Here is a 20248-nt window from a genome sequence, read left to right as displayed (position 1 = left end):
TTGTAGCAGTAGTACCATCTGTTGTCGAGTCAGTCAAATGTGTAATTTTCGCCAAAATTCCAGTCTAAAAAGGAAGAGTTGAGCTTCCAAAGGTGAGAGTGGCCTATTACATGATGTCTGAAGCCGGCCCGTGTGGAAGCACTGTAATTTATGTACAGCACAGTACCTGCTTGTGCATTCTTCTGGGTCTCCCTTTTCACTCTGGTCCAGGATCAACATGTAACTATAGCAACAGCAGAACAACCCTTAAAAAAAAAAGTGAACTTCAGCATCAGCTGCTCAGGGTGCCAAATCAGCAGTCTTTTACTGCACCCAAACTGTACGATGCTGATAATAAACTACAATAGAAGCTCTTATCTAGCCGTGGCAGAGCGGGTGCAGTGCAGCGCCATCATGCACGGAGAAAAATGGCCACTAGAACGGGTTTGGGTGTCGATGGCTTTCTCCCTAAATGGAGGTCAGTGATACATTTAAATTGTTGATTGAGGTCCTGCTGCAGCGTTGCAATTAAGATTGCACTCAAATTTAACAGTGTTTCTCAAGAGGTTTTTATTTGTGTACATGGGCAATAGCGTGAAACGCAACAATCTGGACTGGAAATTCAGTAAGCATCCGCCGTTATGTCTTGAATTCAATTGTGTTTCTCACCTTTTTTTAAATCAAAATACTTGCAGCTTTTTTGGCTCCATTTAGTGTTACAGCAGGGGTGGGAAAACTACGGTCCGGGGGGCCACAAAGCAGGCCACCAAGCGTTTGAATCCGGCCCGCCATTTGCTTTCTAAGTACGTATTTCAAGTTTTAACAGTCTTATTTAGTTAAAAAAAAAACTGTGAAATTAAATTACATAGTTTGATGTGGTCTGATGTTCCTGAAAAAAGGGACATGAAAACATACAGCTGATAGTGTAACACTTTTACAGATAAAATTAGACAACAAAATTCCAAAATGACCAAAATTCATTCATTCATTCATTTTCTACCGCTTTTCCTCACAAGGGCCGCGGGGGGTGCTGGAGCCTATCCCAGCTGTCTTCGGGCGAGAGGCGGGGTACACCCTGGACTGGTCGCCAGCCAATCACAGGGCACATATAGACAAACAACCATTCACACTCACATTCATACCTATGGACGATTTGGAGTCGCCAATTAACCTAGCATGTTTTTAGGAACATAATGGGCGGCACGGCGGTCTAGTGGTTAGCGCGCAGACCTCACAGCTCGGAGACCAGGGTTCAATTCCACCCTCGGCCATCTCTGTGTGGAGTTTGCATGTTCTCCCCGTGTATGCGTGGGTTTTCTCCGGGTACTGCGGTTTCCTCCCACATTCCAAAAATATGCTAGGCCCTGTGATTGGCTGGCGACCAGTCCAGGGTGTACCCCGCCTCTCGCCCTAAGATAGCTGGGATAGGCTCCAGCATCCCCCACAACCCTCGTGAGGAAAAAGCGGTAGAAAATGAATGAATGAACAATTTTAGTTTTATGGAACAGATTAAATGGGTTTACATGATTTTCTATGGTAAATTTGATTTGGGTTGTGACTGTTTCAGTTACAGTGATACCTTACGACTGTCCCAAATCTACTCACCATTGAATGATCCGTGACAAATACAATGTGATTTGTATTCATATAAAAAAAGTTGTGGTTAATTGGAGCATATTGTACAGTCAGTCAACATCTTCATGGGAGGTGATGTTATCTAAAAGCAGAATCATTACTATAATGATATGGTATACTGAGGTGTTCAGAGTAAAGTTTTTGATTAGCTCCCAGCTGTGGATACATAATTAATATTCTTGCATTCAAAGAGTTTGCTTGAAGAAAACCAGTCTGCAAAAAGGATCATGAGGGATTGAATCTAATTGATCAGTGTATCCTGGAGGTAGTGTGCAAAGGATTTCAGCTCATTATTGATAATAATTGCTAGTTTTTCTTTATCAACGCCATTTACTAATATTATCGTTTGCTGTCCAAACTTTGAAGTGGAATTAAGATACCTCCAAGTGTACAACATACTGAACACATGCTGTGTCACATCACACAAGAAATTATTTTTGGCTTTGATTTGTTCTGCCACTGGTGGCGCAAATGTGAGTGTTTACCCGGCAGCAATCTAGCATTAATTCATCATTTAGGTTTCCATTAGAATGGTACTTTTGCACATGCAGGGATCGACCTGCCTCCTAATTTGTTGTCAGTGAGTAGGTAAGCAGGCAGGTAGAGATGAGATGCAATTGGACAGATGGCACGACAAATGAGTGTAATCCCATGAAAGTGATGTTTCTGCCATGCTCATCTTGTGCACGTGCATGCACCCCTTTGGCTGCCAGGCCCGAAATTTGTTCACCCTTCTTAAGACATTACAAGCAAGGTCAACAAAGGGGAAACTTGCAAGCTCTCACAAGATTAAAATATGATAAGATTTTTCATTCAGTAAAAAACTTAATAATTACACAATAAATGGAAATAAACTTGATCATTTTGCCGGTCTCTATATATTGTCATGTTTACAGGCAGGAAGAGAGTTCAGTCAGTGCATTTTTTCAGTATCAAGATGATTCATAGAACACCCACGTTCCATAACACGATGTGAGACCTCTTTTCAGTCATACAGACGCAAATTAGGAGGGAAAAAAGGTGATTGTAAAGTCAAATGCCAAAACCCCATATAGGATTATTAACAATAAGCAAACCAGAATGTTGAATTTGTTCAAAATAATGTATGTCTCTTTTCGTTCTCCTAGACCCAATATCATGCATCTTCTCCTCTCATAAACTGAGTGTGCTTCATGACACCCCTATTTACTAGTTTGGATTTTTAAGCAGTTTTTCTTTTGTACCGTTATTATAATTGTAGATGAACATTTTAACTAGTGTAACTACTTTTCATGTAAGTAGAAGTGAATGGCTGCCATTAGTAAAATGCCATTACAGTCAAACACTCAGTATTGACTTTAATGACCAAGGTGTAATAATTTTGCCTAATGTGCCGCCATAATATATTGGGTCGATGATGTGTCGCACACGTGTGACATATTTGCATTCTTAATTGTGTAAAAAGGTGTAAAAAGAAGTGAACCAATGCCATTAGTAAAATGTGAAAACACTAGAACACTATATAGTATATGGTGTTCGATATATTCGACATGTATGGCATGTACTCACTTGGATAGGGGATGTTACACGGTAGTTACATGGTAGTTACATGGTAACCTTATCCCTGTGACTAAAAGCACATTCTCCGAACCTGCAGAGATCTGTACAAGTTTCTTCTATGTATGTTTTAGTTAGTATTTTACTTTAGTTAGTGTAGTTCTCTCAGGGTGCCAACCTTGCTCCCCATCTGGGGCGCACCATCCCCCCATTGCTTGGAGGGGTCTTGCTGGCTCCGCCGGGCTTGTCGCCCCCCCTTGCCGTTCCCCAGAATGGCCCAGTCGGCAACCCACCTCCCCCACCACCGATACCTCTTTGACTTTCTTGGACGTCTGGGATCCGTCCGAGGTTCCCGCGTGACAGTTTGTTTATGTTACCTTCTTGGGCTTTAGTTTCTGTTCTGACACCCTTATTTTGTATTCACTTCCTGCTTTGCCTCGTTTTACCCTGTGTTGCTATTATCACCCACACCTGTTCCTAATTCATGTTCCCGATTTAGTTCAGGTGCGTGCTTCTCCCCTCCGTGGGATCATTATTGTTTGTCTGTCTACTTGCATCAGTCGCTGTATCCTGCTGCCGCAATTATTATCAAACTAAACTTTTTACCTGCATCTGGTCCTGCTGTCTGCATCCTGGGGTTGCATCGCAAATCCTACAAGCCCAGATTGTTACAAAATTGACATTACTGTGGTATATTGATGATCAATTCAATTTGGATAATGTTTGGTCTTTGTTGGCCTGATCATTTAATCCTAGATAATGGGGGTGGACCTCACAGCAAGGAGACTAGGGTTCAATTCCACCCTCGGCCATCTCTGTGTGGAGTTTGCATGTTCTCCCCGTGCATGCGTGGGTTTTCTCCGGGTACTCCAGTTTCCTCCCACATTCCAAAAACATGCTAGGTTAATTGGTGACTCCAAATTGTCCATAGGTATGAATGTGAGTGTGAATGGTTGTTTGTCTATATGTGCCCTGTGATTGGCTGGCGACCAGTCCAGGGTGTACCCCGCCTCTCACCCGAAGACAGCTGGGATAGGCTCCAACATCCCCCGCGACCCTCGTGAGGAAAAAGCGGTAGAAAATGTATGAATATTGGGGGTGGGGGACAAAAATTTGACAGGTGGCTTTGATATTATATGTAATGCCATCCTCTAAAATGGTTGAAAAGTACGCATAATTTCTGCTAAAAAGATAATATTGATGAAGTAAATTCATGGCATATATTCATGTCATTTTGGTTCAATTCTAACGTATGTGATATCAGTCATATTAACAACCAAACTTTTTTTATTTTTATATCTTGTAGCTGCTGGTCTGGCCAGAACAGGTTCCAGAGGACATTACCATGGTAACCATCACCCCGGACTACCCCAGTTCACGACACACAGGCTTGGTCAACGAACTCCAAAAATTCACCTGGTACTTCGGGTCCATCCTATGCTTTACCACACCTGGAGACGGCCCTCGCAGCTCGCCGGTTCTGCTCCAAACACATGAGGACAGTGAGTATACTGTACATTATCACATACTACAGTATTAATTGGCCCTGTACCCTAGAAAGCGCCCATGAATGATACGGGAAAAGGCCGAAATGATACTGTGTCAAAGCCCAGGGCAGTGATACTGATAAAATATAGAGTTTAACCATGTCCAGTATCAGCCCCCGTAGCTGTCCACTCAGAGCGCGCTGCTCTGGTATCGTGCCCGTGAAACAACCAATCAGAGAACAGCGCACGAGCGTGAACACACAGCGTTTGTTTTGCTGCTGTCTGTGCTCTGTCAACATGTCAGCGGTTGACACTCCTGGCGAAAGACAAATTGGGAAAATAGCAAACAGAATATTAAAAATGGAACATTTATCACCATTAATGAGGAGGACACTTGAAATGATCGAAAAAAAATAAAAATGCAAATACAAGCTCATGATTAAATAGTATGATAGTATAATAAGATCATCACATGGTTTGTCTGGTATCAGGCCCAGTATCATGCCCCCAAGTGTCAGTATCAGCCCGATACCTGGCCGGATACCAGACAAACCATGTGATAACCTATAAATACATGCCCTCAGAGTAGGAATTTAGTCATGTAATAATAAAATACTAAATAACAGTGGCAAAGTACTGATTTTGCAAGATATTTACTATTTATTTGGTGTGCAACTTCCTCTTCCTAGTTTTTAATACACTGTATCATCTTACATTCTTACATACATAAGTAGATTATTTTCATGATTATATTAATCAATATGATGATGTGATGTGTTTCATGATGTGATCAATCTATACACACAGGATTTCATGTCATTAAAAAAAAACGTTTGCCATGGGCAGCAGTGTCAGAAATCTTAAGTGGGCAAATGTTTAAAACATTTTGTATGTTTGAGCAGTGCCAGAAGATGTACTGACAAACTAAGTCATTTTAAGTGCAAATTCAATTTATTGAAAATTGCACCACATGTTCAGGTGCTAATATCTGTCATATCTCATCATATCAGATTGGAATTTGTTTGCTTTTGTATGATTTCATTATGATCCCAGGGGCTATAGTGGATTTGCAGCTAGTTTAAGCCTTGGCAGAGGTTTGCGCTCCCTGAGTTCTTATGTTTTTGTCACTCTCAGTTTATACTGTCCTCTTACTGACTGTCCTTACTTGTTAAGCCCTATTCAACTTTTGATACCGTAGAACTGTATATGCGTGTTCAGACATGCTAGTATTTATAGCCAGCTGTTCCACAGGTAAACTAATAATGACTGCCACTACCAGTCACACACTGTCAAATAACGCAATAGCCAGAGGCACACAGACAAGCAATTATGACCAAGCAGCAATTATTGAGTGGGGACGTGCTATGAGAAGGCATGTGTACACACACACACACATGCATAAGCACACACAATCGTTGGAGGCCATCGATCGGGCGCTGGGCGTGTTGCAGGGTTAACGGTGTGTGTAATTCTTGCTTGATGATGGTTTTTGGTGTGTGCGTTGGATTGTGTGTTATTGAATGTCTCAAATGAATAGCTTAATCGCTCTGCTGGGAGAGGGTTTACAGAGCAATAGATGAGATGAGAAACGACAGGAGTGCATGGACCCATGCGTGTGTGTGCCAAGGTGGTCAGTGCACACATGATTAGTTGGCAGCGTGATAATAGGATAGCAGACACTCCACTCCACTGTTTGTTGTGCTGCTCATCATCGCTCAGCTTCTTTATTCTCTGACTTCACATCGTGACATCTTGGTCAAGTTTACTCCACAATGCTTATTTTACAATGAATTAATCTGTGATTAATCTTCAACATAAAAAAAATATTTGCTGGAGAGGTTAAGGCTGCTTTTGAGTTGACTAGAACCCAAACTCATTTCAATCATTATTTCTGCTTGGAAGTCATGCTGCTTCTCTAACAGTACGTATCCAACCGTTTTTTAATTATGTGACAATTTGTTTTACTAAAATGCTGTTTAAAATGTTTGTTTGCGCTACTTTGCCGTGTTGTTCAATGAAATGATAAACAATAGTAATTTGCTCCTGACCGCTATTCCAACATTGGTTCTGTTGATGCTGTGTTGTGAAATATATCTGTTATAAGCGCTACATTTTCCTTTCCACGTTCTCATGTACTCCCCAAATCGTTATTAAAGTTCGAAAATGACCTTGTTATATACAGTATGAGTTTTATCAACACACCCTCTCTCCAATTATTGTGTGCTAGTAATTGTCAAAAATTATATATTACATATTTACAGTTAAAAATGCATCCAACAACATGTACCGTGTTTGTGTATTTTACAGCACCTGGACCCGTACGTCATCTGAGTTTTACCAAAATCTTGGACACATCGGTCCAAGTCAGCTGGGAAGAGCCTGAAGAAAAGAACGGCATAATTACCGGTGAGATGTTTTTTACTTAATAACTATACATTTTGTAAGATACCAGGCAGGCTTTCACCATTAGGTCTTTTATCTTCAACTTGGGATTCATTGACTCGCTTGTTTGGGACACTAATTGTTTGCGACTGTTTCATCATTCGCTAATCTCTATTCTATCCAGCTTGTCTTCAGATGTTATCTCTGACATGGCCTCAGCTGACAACAGTAACAGCCATGGAGATGTTGGTGTGACACATTGCTGAGCTCAAATAGTGGGGCGGGTCCCCCCTGGGGGGGGGCACGGAGAATTGTCGGGGGTGCGGGACAGGCTTTCATTTCAATGCAGACCTACCAACATGTACAAATTTATAGTATATATAGCAGGGGTCTCAAACTCAATTTACCTGGGGGCCACTGGAGCTAGGGTCTGGGCAAGGCTGGGCCGCATCAGGTTTTAAAAAAAAAAAAAAAACGCATTCCGATTTTCTACAAGAAAAGCTCTGATAAAACATTCCACTGTTCTCAAATATCTTACTTTTTATTTTTCGACACAAAATAAGCTCAATCAATCAATCAGTAATAAATAAATATAATAATAATAATAAAACGGCAAATAATAAAAACTTAAGAAACCACATATAGTTGGTGGGTAGACATTATTTTTTTCAGATTAAAATGAACAAAGCATTATTAGAGCCCTGTAGACATGACAAAACACGACTATAGTCACATTTATACTCTTTATTTACAACATATTGCGCAACTGCAGGGTCTTGAGACACATGCTAACTTGCAAACTAGAGAGCTAGCGACCTAAACAGTATCCTCCAAGTTATTTCCTTTAAACTTAAAAAAACAAAAACTTACCACTTCCACACAGATAGAGAGGATAACTATTAACAGTTATTTAACCTTTAACATGAACATTAATCAAACATAATAATTTTTTCTGGGTACATGATACCATACAGCATCCATATCAGAGGCGGGGGCCTCAAACTAGTGCCCTGCGGGCCACTTTTGGCACGCGGGCCACGTGTTTGAGAAGGACTGCTTTGTACTCTTCCCATATTGCTTGAATGGTGCAACCCACAGTCTTTATCACACTGTCCTGGAATAGTACATGATGCACACACACAACTCCAACGTTTCCCATGTTCACCTGGCACCTCACCACAGTTTATAACACAAAGCCGTGTCACTGCATTTACATCAGGTTTATATACACACACACACACACACACACACACCTGAATGTGAGAGGGTTTATTCAATCAAGGTCACCTCACACATTATTCTTTCATCCTCTACCTGTTTTTCATCTTCCACCTGCTGGGCAGATAGAGATAGATGAGGAACCGTGCATCCTCTCCTGGGCTTGGCGCACCAACATGATTTCACACACTAATAAAAAAGGCACCAGAGTGGGATGCATGGCTGTGAAGATGTGATGGGACAGATTTCTGTCCTCGTCACACCCCAGTATGTGCAAGTTGACTTGTGTATAGAAGGTAGGCGCACCCTTCCAACCTCATGTGTCCACTTGTCATCCCACAGGCTACATGCTGTGGTGGGAGGTGTCTGGTGTGCAGTCGAGGCGTGAGGAGCGCGCCTTGTCCAACACCACGCTTCAGTACCAGCTCACAGGCCTCAAGTCCACCACCATGTACACCCTGAAGGTGGCCGCGCTCACTGCTGCGGGACGCGGCGTGGTCACTTCATCTAACATCTCCACCGGAGTCCCTCCAGGTATGATTGACAACAAAAAAGATTGTTAAATGTTGTCTTCTGATGAAAATTTTATAGTGACATCATTATTCTTATCCTTAATCTTCTCCTCACAATATTTTAGGGAAACACAACCTTTTGTACCAGTCTAAAAGATCCTGAGAGTTTTCTAAATGTGGCACAGTGAGCCTCCCCGTGGAACATAATATGGTTGGGGCTTATCCTGCTACTTGTGAAAACTGATTATATACAGCACATTTAATATGCCCGGCTGCATATTTAATTTTATTTTCTGCTCAACCCAGACTATGTTTACTCTTCCTCTGAAGGAACTAAAAATCAATCCCTGACTCTCACTTTAAAAACCCCATTGAGAATATTTTTTTTTGTCAAAATTATGTATTTTGCCACAAGTTCCAGCTAAAAAAAAATAACCATTCAATAAATGAAATTATACTGTAACTAAAATCGGTTTTGATTATGAGCGAGATGCTTGATTTTGGCTTCTTCCCAATATCCGATATACTGACATTGTCTGCTACTTCATTAATGACAGCAATATCGTCCAATATCTATATTGGCAGCATTTCCTCCCTCAAACTGATGTCATGTAATGATACTTCTTTTACTGTGATACTGCATAAACACTGTTTATGCTAAATAAATACAAAACCTTCGCCATGCGAAGCTAGCAAGCTTGCTGCTATGCGGAGTGCAACATCATCAATCGCACATCGACCAATATTCACATATAAGTTACACATGTACATATATGTGAATAAGGCTTGGTACTGTAATACTTAATTTTAGGTTTTCAAGTGAAGTTATGCTGTCTGTCTACACAACAACGGCATTTCAGTGCAAGAAAACGGGCTCCAAGGTGGCAAGATTTAGTGTTTCTGTGAGGGCGCTTCTGACAACCATATGCCGCCCCTGTGCCCCCACAAAGAAAATCTTATCCTGCAGATTACCAATTGCAGAGAGTGAGAAAACACTCATCAAACAGTATTTGTAAATAATTGCTTAATTCATGTGGTTTCACGGTGTACTAGTGGTTAGCACAGAGGCCACACAACTAGGAGACGCGAGTTCGATTCCACGTTCGGGCATCTCGTCATCTTCTCCCTGTGCATGTGTGAGTTTTTTTCGGGTACTCCGGTTTCCTCCCACATTCCAAAAACATGCTAGGTTAATTGGCAACTCCAAATTGTCCATAGGTATGAATGTGAGTGTGAATGGTTGTTTGTCTATATGTGCCCTGTGATTGGCTGGCGACCAGTCCAGGGTCCCCCCGCGACCTTTGTGAGGATAAGCAGTATAAATTAATGAATGTGACTTGTAGCCCAGTACAACTAGTAGTACATGTTTTTTTTTTTTGTTGTCGGTTTCATTTCCCAATGCGACTTATTGGGACTTATATTATTCACAATTATGGATTGAACACCTTTTGTTGGGCCTCAATAAAACAATGACGTCCATGGCTGTCACTCACGTACACGGCTGGTATTCACATACATGTCAAAAAAGCAGTTTCAGAAAGGCGATCAACAATTTACATACAGTGTATGTTGTTGTTACAAGGCTTGTACATTCAATGATAGTTGCTAAACTTTGACAAATTGCTATCAACAGCTGATAAAAACAGTAATGCTTGTAGTGCATTCGAATGTTGCCGCCTTCCAGGCAACTGGAGGAACTTGCTGCATACTTTAATTTGGTTTCTGGCTCATATGTATGTGTGTGTTTCCTCCACATCGCTGTGCATGAAACGTCAACCTCCCACAATCATACAAGATGGTGTGATTGGCAGAATCTTGGAGAGAACTTTGTGCACTCGCAGCACTTTGAGTGCGCCTGCTGAGTTTGCTTGATTGGACTCGGTCAGATCATCAGCAATCATTCTACCAAAAAAAAAAAACATTGTCTGCGATTAGATATTGAAGTTTTCAAAAGAACAAATGCAGTTATTATTAGACATACTATAATGAGGAACATACAATACAAAATTCCGCTTGAGACTCTAAAAGGACGTGGAGGAAAAAGTGAAACACAGCTCTTAGAAGTATTTTTTGTGGTCACATTTTTTGATGACTAATTCATGTATAAAAGCAGGAGGAGTGAAAGCAAGATGAATACAGACAGTTCTTAGATTCAGAAGACAGTCATTAATTCAAAACTACTCAAAGACAAGGGGCCAAAGGATTAAAGAATCTCAAATGGAACAAAAGAATGAACAAGAGGAGTTGGGATTCCTCGATTCTTATCTTGTTTCTATATTCATGTATTCATGGACTTCAGTGCATTTAATCATTAATCTCTGCCGCCCGGCTGCTGTAAACATTTCCTCATCACAATTCCAGTTTCCAGCTCTACCGTTGCTTTGTTGACTGGCATCCAATTATGTTACAACAATAATCACTGCCAATACTCTCTCTTTTGATAAATGTTTCTCCGTTCTATTGAATGCATCAGCTTTCCAATACTCTATTGTGCCACCTTTTTCAAAAAATATGATAGTGATTCTGAGGCAGAATTGGCCGGATTACAGTAAATCACAGCCTATCCGCAGATATCAAGTTATTAGGTGAACGCTATTGGAAGTGCTTGGTCTTGTTGAGACTGAGTGAGGCGATTCCCTGCCAAGTGGATTATGAGAGGTTTTGTTTTTTTCACATTTTGAGAGCTGACATGTTATTAACAGAAACAAGCTCCTACATATTCTGTCTTTTGGCAATGTTCTGCCTGCCAGGCCTGTTTCTAGTAGCTGTCAGTGAAGAAACCCAGTGCATTTGGGAAAGTCGAATTTTTCCCTCTACACTAGTTGAGCAAATTAAAAACATGTCATTAATTTATGAAGTATTTCAGCTAATAAGTGGTGAGAAATAGTATAATTGTAGCTCTGCATGCCAATGAACTAAATAACCCATGCAATTACTGAACAAAATAAATGCGGCGTTAATATAAATCAAATCATTCCTAATTAATTAGGTCAGAAATGTAGTAAATAAAAGTTTTATTTATTAAAGTATTTTAAAATGACAGAAGAATTTCTTTGTGGCAGGAAGAAAAATGCATTTATGTTTTTGTGTTATAGAGTTGTCCCTCGTTTATCACGGTTAATAGGTTCCAGACGCTTCCATGATAAGTGAATTTCCGCAAAGTAGAATTACTAAATAGTAATGAATTGAATATGTCCGTAGTTAGAGCTTAGAAAACCCGTCTGATCTTTATCATTATTAGAGTCCTGTTGAAAATAACACCCTAAATCACATTTAGACATATTTTTTTTTGTTTCTAACACATTGCTCAACTGTAATGCCCAGGCTACAGGATCACACCAGAGTCGTCCGTCACTTTAAATATAGCATGCTACTGAGCATAAGAAGGCCAGAGTAAGAAGCTAAAAACCTACCACTTCCACATGGAATGGGAGGAGAGCTTTTTGTTTACTGTTATGTCGCATCCATGGTTGACTCCGTGCAGTGTGAAAGTATCCATGTAGTGTCATGTCTCCTCAGTGTAACAGAATACTACATATAACTTATCTTTCCATGCTATTTGATTATTAATAGTCTATAGTTAACCATAAAGCATTAGTAATTTGAGGGCTGAGCTTGTGACTTGCAGTTTTTGCCCAAAATGCTAGGCAGGGGCCGTGTTTTTTCACTGTTTTTTTTTTTTTTTTATAAAGCCCTTAATCGTAAAAGAAAGGGTTTACAAGCTGGCAACAATCGACGACATCCCCTGCTCTGAAGCCCCATCCAGGCAAAGAAAAACTCAAAACCCCCATTTGGGAAGGGATCACACAAGGGGGGAATCCCGCTTCCAGGATTACCAGGCTGCAATGGATGTCAAGTGCCCCCCCCCCCTTCTCTAGCAAGAGGATTGGCAGTCAAACAGGCCAGGGATACTATTAACTAAATGCTAAAATGTGAGTCGTGACAGAAACATTTCTGTCTCAAGGGATTGTCAAAAGACCGCCATGTTGTGAGCATGGGGTGCAACTAGGTCAACCAAATAGGAAGGTGTCAACCCAGATAATATTTTGTAGGCAAGTAACAGAACCTCGGCTAGTACTGAAGAAATATTGTCTAATGTACGCGTCCTGGTGAGGAGCCGAACTGCATCATTTTCTACTAACTCTATTAAAAGCAGACATTGGAAGGCCAGAAAGCAGCACATAATGGTCGATAATGTTAACAGCGTTGTAACCTTTGAAATAGTCATTAATTAGATTAGTCGTTACTGGAAAACGGTGTTTATTATGCCAAACATACTCCCAACATTATACATACAGTACATTGCAGGTTTCCCTAGGTAATGGGGTGTCCAGTGAGTGTATTGTATTGTATTGCCAAGCCACCCTATGTGTTTTTGTGATTGCCCCCCTACACGCAGGGTAGATATCTTCCATAATGAGCTGTAGAAAAGCAGTGCACTCGCAGCCTTTCTGCTGGCAGCTACAATAGGCCAGTCGACCACACGGATGCTTTGCCTTCATCATTATTGCCATGGAGATGGAGCAATTAACAAGGGTCAGACATGATTAATGAGGCTCGTTCCCCACAGTTGTCTGGCCTTAATGAACTTACATTGCGTTGTGTGTTTCATTCATCTCTCACTTCCAGACATTCATCTTCTTCACCTTGAATAGTCACATACGTACATTTAAACCAAAAAATGCTTAGTCATAGAAGGGCTTGGAGCATTTTTTTTTGTTGTCCCTGCGAGGCATAGAAATGGAACAGATGATTGAAAAGCCTGTTGGGTTATACTTCTTTCTCACACAAGTTCTTTTTGAGTATTTTGTGGCCCAGACCACGGGTGGTCATTTACATGCTGATGACAGCCAGAAGGTGCAACAAATTGACTCGCAGTATTCCAATCACAAGTTTAATCACACTCGGTCTTCATTGGCGCACACTGAGGATTTACAACCTGACCTGTGTGCTTGACAAATACATCTTCTTTCAGGAAGGAGCGGTTCAACTTTTATGGAAAGCACCACGCACTGCAAAAACAGCCATGCTTGAAAGAAGCTCAAATTGTCTTACAACCAGATAACTTTTCTCATTTCAAGCAAAGGAATTCTGTTAAATTTACTTGGCTAGATTTCTTATAACCAGAATATTTTACATGCAAGTTGGACACAGAGAGGTTCCAACAGGGATTTGGACCCCGGTTGCCTGACTGTGGGGCCAACATGGTCACATGGTCAGTTGTACTTGTGTACATGCTAGTTATGTTGGTTCCCTCTTCACCGGTCTGAGCTTTTCAACAAGCATGGTACAAATAATGAATAGAACTTTTTTTTATTTGAAAAGAAAAAAGGTTGTCATTTAGGAAAACTTATTGTCATAACTAGTATCACAATTCTTTTTTGGCATGATTTACGTGTAATGTTTTTAGATATAGAAACAGGATAAAAAGGGTAATATCTTCTTGAATCAAGTTTAATAATTGTACATATTTGCACAGATTTTATGACTAGCTTTATTATAATAAATGGCTCTGCACGCTCGATGAAATTTACCGTGCAGCCTTCACATTGGTCTGAAATTTGTAAATCTTTATATATATTTTCTGTGTGTGAGTCCATTCTTGAATATAGAAAGTTTTTTTCTATATTTAGTTTTATATCTATATTATTATTATTCATATATATATTATATTATATTATGTAGTTATATATTTATAATTTTTTGTCTTATTAAAAAAAAATGCTTGTTATTACAAAAATTATCAAATTTGTGGCAACAATAATTCATAATAATTGGCTAGATATACTCTGTTGATATAAGAATGCGTGAAAGTTGTTGTAAAAGATATTTTTTTCTTTTGAAGAATAAAAAAATGAAACTATTCATTATAGTTGGACATTGGACAATTTTGAGAGCTCACATGGTATGGAATGACTAACTTACTCATTTATTATTTCATCTGACCTCCATTTTTATTTCAGTATTTTTCATTCTATTTCAATTTCTAAAGCACAAGCGATCTTGAGGGAGGTGGTGTTAGCACCTTTATAATGTCACATTCCATTGTAAGTATTAAAACCTCCCCACTATGAGTCAGAATCAAGAGATTTATTCATACATCACATAACAGGCATAATGCATGATGAAGGATTGAGATTCTGCCAAGATTGGAAACATGGTTCCAACTCACCCGTGCGTCCTTCTTTGTTCAATTTAACCTTGCACATACTGGTCGTCATCCAAGTGCTTACATATATTGTTTACTAGGAATTGCCCTTTAGACTGGCATGTGTAGTTATCAGACCAAATATATGGTATACCAGTGTTGGTTAGTAATTGAAAACTGAAATATACTTAAACCAAAGCACATTTTGATTGTGCGGATTTTTGGATCTCCTGGTTTTCTTCTGTACCTGCATATACGCTGTCTTGAAAAAATAATCATATTTCCATGTTACATCGAACTACCAACATGTTAAATGTGTTGTAAAGCCTCAAGCCAGCCACTCTTGAGTTTTATGTAATTGTTCTGGCAGTACAGGCTGCGATATCTGCAGATTTCGTCTGCAATGTCTTTGTTTTCCTCCATCTGAGTCAAGTGAGGCATTGCAACAAGCAGCATAGCATCCACTGTCTTGAATAAAGAAGTATGACAAGCTACACTTCAAGCATACGATATGACGCCAAGCCAGCCAGCATGACATTTATCTACTCCATCCATCATGGAGCAACATAATGATGGGTATAGCACTTCTATTTGTCTGCAAATCTTGTTTGCAAATTTTTGGGTCCATTGTCTTTTGTTCGATTGCTTTTGAAGTTTATCGAGGCATAACGGGAAGCAGCATGTCATGCGCAGTTTTGAATAGGGAATCTTTTATTTCTGTGACATGAAAGTACAAGTATCTACACATCAAGCATGCGGTGTGACATAAAGTGCCTTCATTTGTTCTGCAAACTTGTGCAGATTTCAAGTCCAGTGTTTTTGTTTTTGTAATTGTTTAGTTCAGCGAGGCGTGACGGTAAACAGCATGACCTATTGTCATAAACACTGTCTGAAATCTTTTTTATGGCTTGATTTGCATTTAAATTCACTAAATTTTAAATGTATAAACTAGATCACAGGAAAGATATAGATATATAAGATAAATAACTAGATCATGTTCTTGAATCAGGTTAAATCATTTTACACTTTTAGCTTGTATTAATTTAATTTAAAAAAATGAGGTACTTCGGTACGAGGTGCATTATTAAAAAAAAACAACCTTAAACTGTATTATGGAAAGCAGGAAGTGAACAAATGTAACAGTTACTGATTGTAAAAGTACCAGATGGAGGGGTAGGACTTAATAAGCTTTGCTTCTTCCTACTCCTTTTGGACATGTGGAACTGTGAACTGATTATGTGATGCACTCAATTGTAATCTGATGCATGTTCAAATGAAATAAAACCATTACCATTACATTCCAAAAACATGCTAGGTTAATTGGCCACTCCAAATTGTCCATTGGTATGAATGTGAGTGTGAATGGTTGTTTGTCTATATGTGCCCTGTGATTGGCTGGGGACCAGTCCTGGGTGTACCCCGCCTCTTGCCCAAAGACAGCTTGGATAGGCTCCAGCACCCCCGCAACCCTCGTGAGGATAAGCGGTAGAAATGAATGAATAAGGATTTTATATAAATCATATAAATCTGGGTATTTTTTATGAAATTTGCAGTGCAGCCTTCACATTGGTCCGAAATCAGCTAGTCTTTGTATATTTTCTTAATGTAAGATGATTTTTCTCATGTGAAAAATATTTTTTTCTCTGAAGGAAAATTTGAAACTTAGTTTTTGCAGTGCATGAAGGGAAAATCTTCTAAAACGTGTAGCGCTTCCTTGTCTATGTTAACGTTCACAAATTGGTGTTCTCTGTAGAGCTTCCTGGCGCACCCTCCAACTTGGTCATCTCCAACATTAGCCCCCGCACCGTCACACTCCGGTTCCGTCCAGGTCCTGATGGGAAGACCGCCATATCACGATGGATTGTTGAAGGCCAGGTGAGCGTTCACGTCTCTCATGACTCAAAACCCATCCTTGAAGACCAGAACCACAGTGTCCCTCTTCTGTGCATACAGGCGGTGAAGGAGGATGGCCAGGAGGACACATGGAGGATTGTTTACCAGCTAGATAACCAGCCAGGCGCTGAGACACTGGAGATCCCCAACCTCTCACCCTTCACTCAGTATAGGTCAGCAGCAAACACACACACAAAATTATGCGTGAACTCACACAAGTGTCACCACATTTGCTCACACACGCACACAGGCTCTCTTCCAAATGTTACTCTCTGCCAGTTTTTGCTGTATTGCAAGCCTCGGGTGAAGTTAGATAAATCACACAGACAGTTCCATATGAGACTATTTTTGTTTGTCAGCACCTTCACAGCTGCTGCATGCAGATCCTCATTACCCTCCCTCAAATAGCAGGAAGGAGGGCGGTGGAGAAAGGCAAGCAAGGTGGGGAGAGGAATGAGCGACCATTAGCAGGAAGGGGATAAGGAAGAGAAGGTTTTTTTTAAAAAGTAGACTGCTTGGCTGTCTGTCAAGACATGGGACAATGATGGGGGTTGCTACCGAGTGCAGTCCAATAACCATCAGACAGCCTCTGCGAGGGAAGCGTTTTTAAGAACAAAAAAGTGTCTTCAAAGGTGTCATCTCCTTCAACACCACAAAATTTCCCATTTGGAATTTGCACGAGAGCACAAGGTGGAATACAGTTTTATTTTCTCAGCAGGAAAAATGTAAGCTTGAAGGTCCTGATGGCTTCCAATGTTTCTGCTCTGACGAGGAGTGTTTTCCACACGGTACAGTGGAGGGGACACCATCATGATCTGGGATGCTTTTTACTTCAATACAACAATGGAGCTTCAGGTTGTGCAGGGGCGTCAAACGGCAGCTGATTTTGTGGAGATGTTGCAATGAGCATCCCTCATGATTGAAGACCCTCGTCTTCATTTTTTGGGACCATCCTGCGTGTTCCCCTGATCTAAATCAAATTAAGAACATTTGGTGATAAATGGTAAAGAATGTTTATAAAAATGGACATCAGATCCAGATAGTGGATGCCCTCCTTGAAGGAAGCCATCTTCACCAGCTGCAGCAACCTTCCCACAAGCCTCTTAGAAACACTGGCACAACTTTTGGAGGTCATTAACAAGAATCAGGCAGCTACTCATTACCAAGTCCTTTTTTTTAAATGTTATTTCTATTATTTCTATTCTCGGAAGGTCTTAAAATTTTTGAACCCTGGTCTCCTAGCTGTGAGGTCTACACGCTAACCACTCGACCGCCGTGCCGCCCCAGTTTAATAATTATCTGTAATAAATAGTTTACTCCCAAATAATTTGCAGTTGCATTTTGAAGCTCTACTTCCTTAAGAGTCATTCATTAATTTTCTGTACCGCTTTTTCCTCACAAGGGTCGCGGGGGGTGCTGGAGCCGATCCCAGCTGTCTTCAGGCGAGAGGCGGGGTACACCCTGGACTGGTCGGCAGCCAATCACAGGGCACATACGTATAGGCAAACAACCATTCACACTCACATGAATGACATCATTAATAATAATAATAACCTTAATGGTACTAATACATTTGTGTTTAGAAGGGCCTTGTAAAAAACAATGGACATTGCATCTAATGTAATTGTATGATAGCGGTTCTAAGTGATCTTTTATGCCATTCAGAGGCCTGTTTTTCCCATAAATTGTCTGAACTGTACAACCCCAGCGGTGTTCAACTTCAGAGGTTGCACCATAAATATATGTTGCACGCAATCTTTTCCGCTTTCCACCTTCCTCTGAAATGGGAGCACGCCGCATGTGTGCATAGGTGTACTCAGCGGCATTGTGTTGTGTCGCATACAACACCAAGGGGACATTAGATGAAGTGGCACACTTGTTTGTTGTTTCTTATCATATTTTTTTAAGGCCTCCTTTACACACCCATCACTCCATCTCCCAAATATCCAGCTCAACGTGGACGACATGTCATCTCTCTTCCCGCGTACTGACACGTCGTTTCAATCACAACCACTCAGAGGCGTGGCTGCATTTGTTTAAGCAACAAATGTTCCCCTGTGCATGTATATGTAGGTGTGCTAGCACATTTGTTTTTCTCACTAAATAACACCGCCGTTGGTAACACCACTCGCTGTGTCTTTTTTTTTTTTACATCTCTCTCATGAAGCATGTCATGGGATCTGCTTATGCATGTGTGATGTGTGTGAATCGCATTCTCTGTTGGCAATGAATGTTAAAGAGTGAAAACGGAATTTCCTCCATAAGGATTAAGGCACTGACCCTAAACGAGAAAAACAGTGTAGAAAGATATACTTTATTCACCTTCAAGACAAATACTGTAATAATAATGTAAAGTTCTGTTGTTTGAGGGCTTTGCTCTGCGTCATGAACTCCACTGCAGAAATGCGTGTTCTTAAACTATTATTTCACTGTGAATTGGAAAATGTACTCATTGCTGAAATCTTTATAATATGTTGCCTCGACTTTGGCTGCATTGTCTTTTGCACAATCATTTTAATTTCTTGTATATCGGTAATGTTTGATAGCAAATGCTAACTGGACATAATACATGAAGTGTGTGTAATTAATACTACATGGCTATTTTGACGGTTATTGAGAATTATATGCAATTATCTTTATTGCGGGCTGCACGGCGGACGAGTGGTTAGCACACAGGCTTCACTGCTAGGAGACCCGAGTTCAATTCCACCCTCGGCCATCTCTGTGTGGAGTTTGCATGTTCTCCCAGTGCATGTGTGGGTTTTTTTCCGGGTACTCCGGTTTCCTCCCACATTCCAAAAACATGCTACGTTAATTGGTGACTAAATTGTCCATAGGTATGAATGTGAGTGTGAATGGTTGTTTGTCTATATGTGCCCTGTGATTGGCTGGCGACCAATCCAGGGTGTACCCCGTCTCTCGCCCGAAGACAGCTGGGATAGGCTCCAGCACCCCCGCGACCCTTGTGAGGAAAAAGCAGTAGAAAATTAATGAATATCTTTCTTCCCATATTGAATTGTGAATTATTTGTGAACGATATCAACTAAATCATTATTACATAAACTACTCTAGCAAGACGAGTAATACTCAAAGTATTACATATAATGATGACTGAACCTGTTATTGCATGGTCACATCATGTATATGAAATTGTTTGTGTCCCATGATGTGCATTATTAGCTCCCTCATGCTTAATGTTTTCCCTCTTTAGAACACACACACACACATCATATTGTTGATTTATTTTGTTGCTGTAAATTTTATTGCAAAATTTCAAAATTAGTAGTGAAGTGTAAATAAAATAATTAAATAATAAATAATTGAAAAATGATTTCTTTAATTGTAATTATTTGGATTTTTGTTGTTATTGTTATCAGATGTTAACAAAGGTTAATTTTCAATCTTCCTACAATTTAGCTGGATTTTTTTGATTTATTCAAGCTCACATCTTCTGATCG

The 20248-nt window shown here is 40.2% G+C and overlaps 1 protein-coding gene across 4 annotated transcripts in view; it reads left to right on the top strand.

The window, feature by feature from the left end:
- sdk1b (sidekick cell adhesion molecule 1b) overlaps window positions 1–20248 on the top strand; it is a 264413-nt gene that overhangs the window by 207373 nt on the left and 36792 nt on the right. For 3 of the 4 annotated variants that reach the window (XM_058079948.2, XM_058079957.2, XM_078793365.1), the window contains 5 exons: window positions 4457–4652; window positions 6945–7043; window positions 8580–8771; window positions 16651–16772; window positions 16851–16963. In XM_058079948.2, the coding sequence (XP_057935931.2) occupies window positions 4457–4652; window positions 6945–7043; window positions 8580–8771; window positions 16651–16772; window positions 16851–16963 (722 nt within the window). Of the gene's footprint in view, window positions 1–3713; window positions 3841–4456; window positions 4653–6944; window positions 7044–8579; window positions 8772–16650; window positions 16773–16850; window positions 16964–20248 lie in introns of those variants that run through there. The other variant, XM_058079975.2, reaches the window with a different exon arrangement.

The sequence above is a fragment of the Doryrhamphus excisus genome, linkage group LG9 (assembly GCF_037039965.1).
Source record: "Doryrhamphus excisus strain RoL-2023G ecotype Guam linkage group LG9, RoL_Dexc_Guam_v1.1, whole genome shotgun sequence".
Classification (NCBI taxonomy): Eukaryota; Metazoa; Chordata; class Actinopteri; order Syngnathiformes; family Syngnathidae; genus Doryrhamphus; species Doryrhamphus excisus.
The sequence above is the reverse complement of the archived record's forward strand: the minus strand, read 5'-3'. Positions and strand labels throughout refer to the sequence as shown.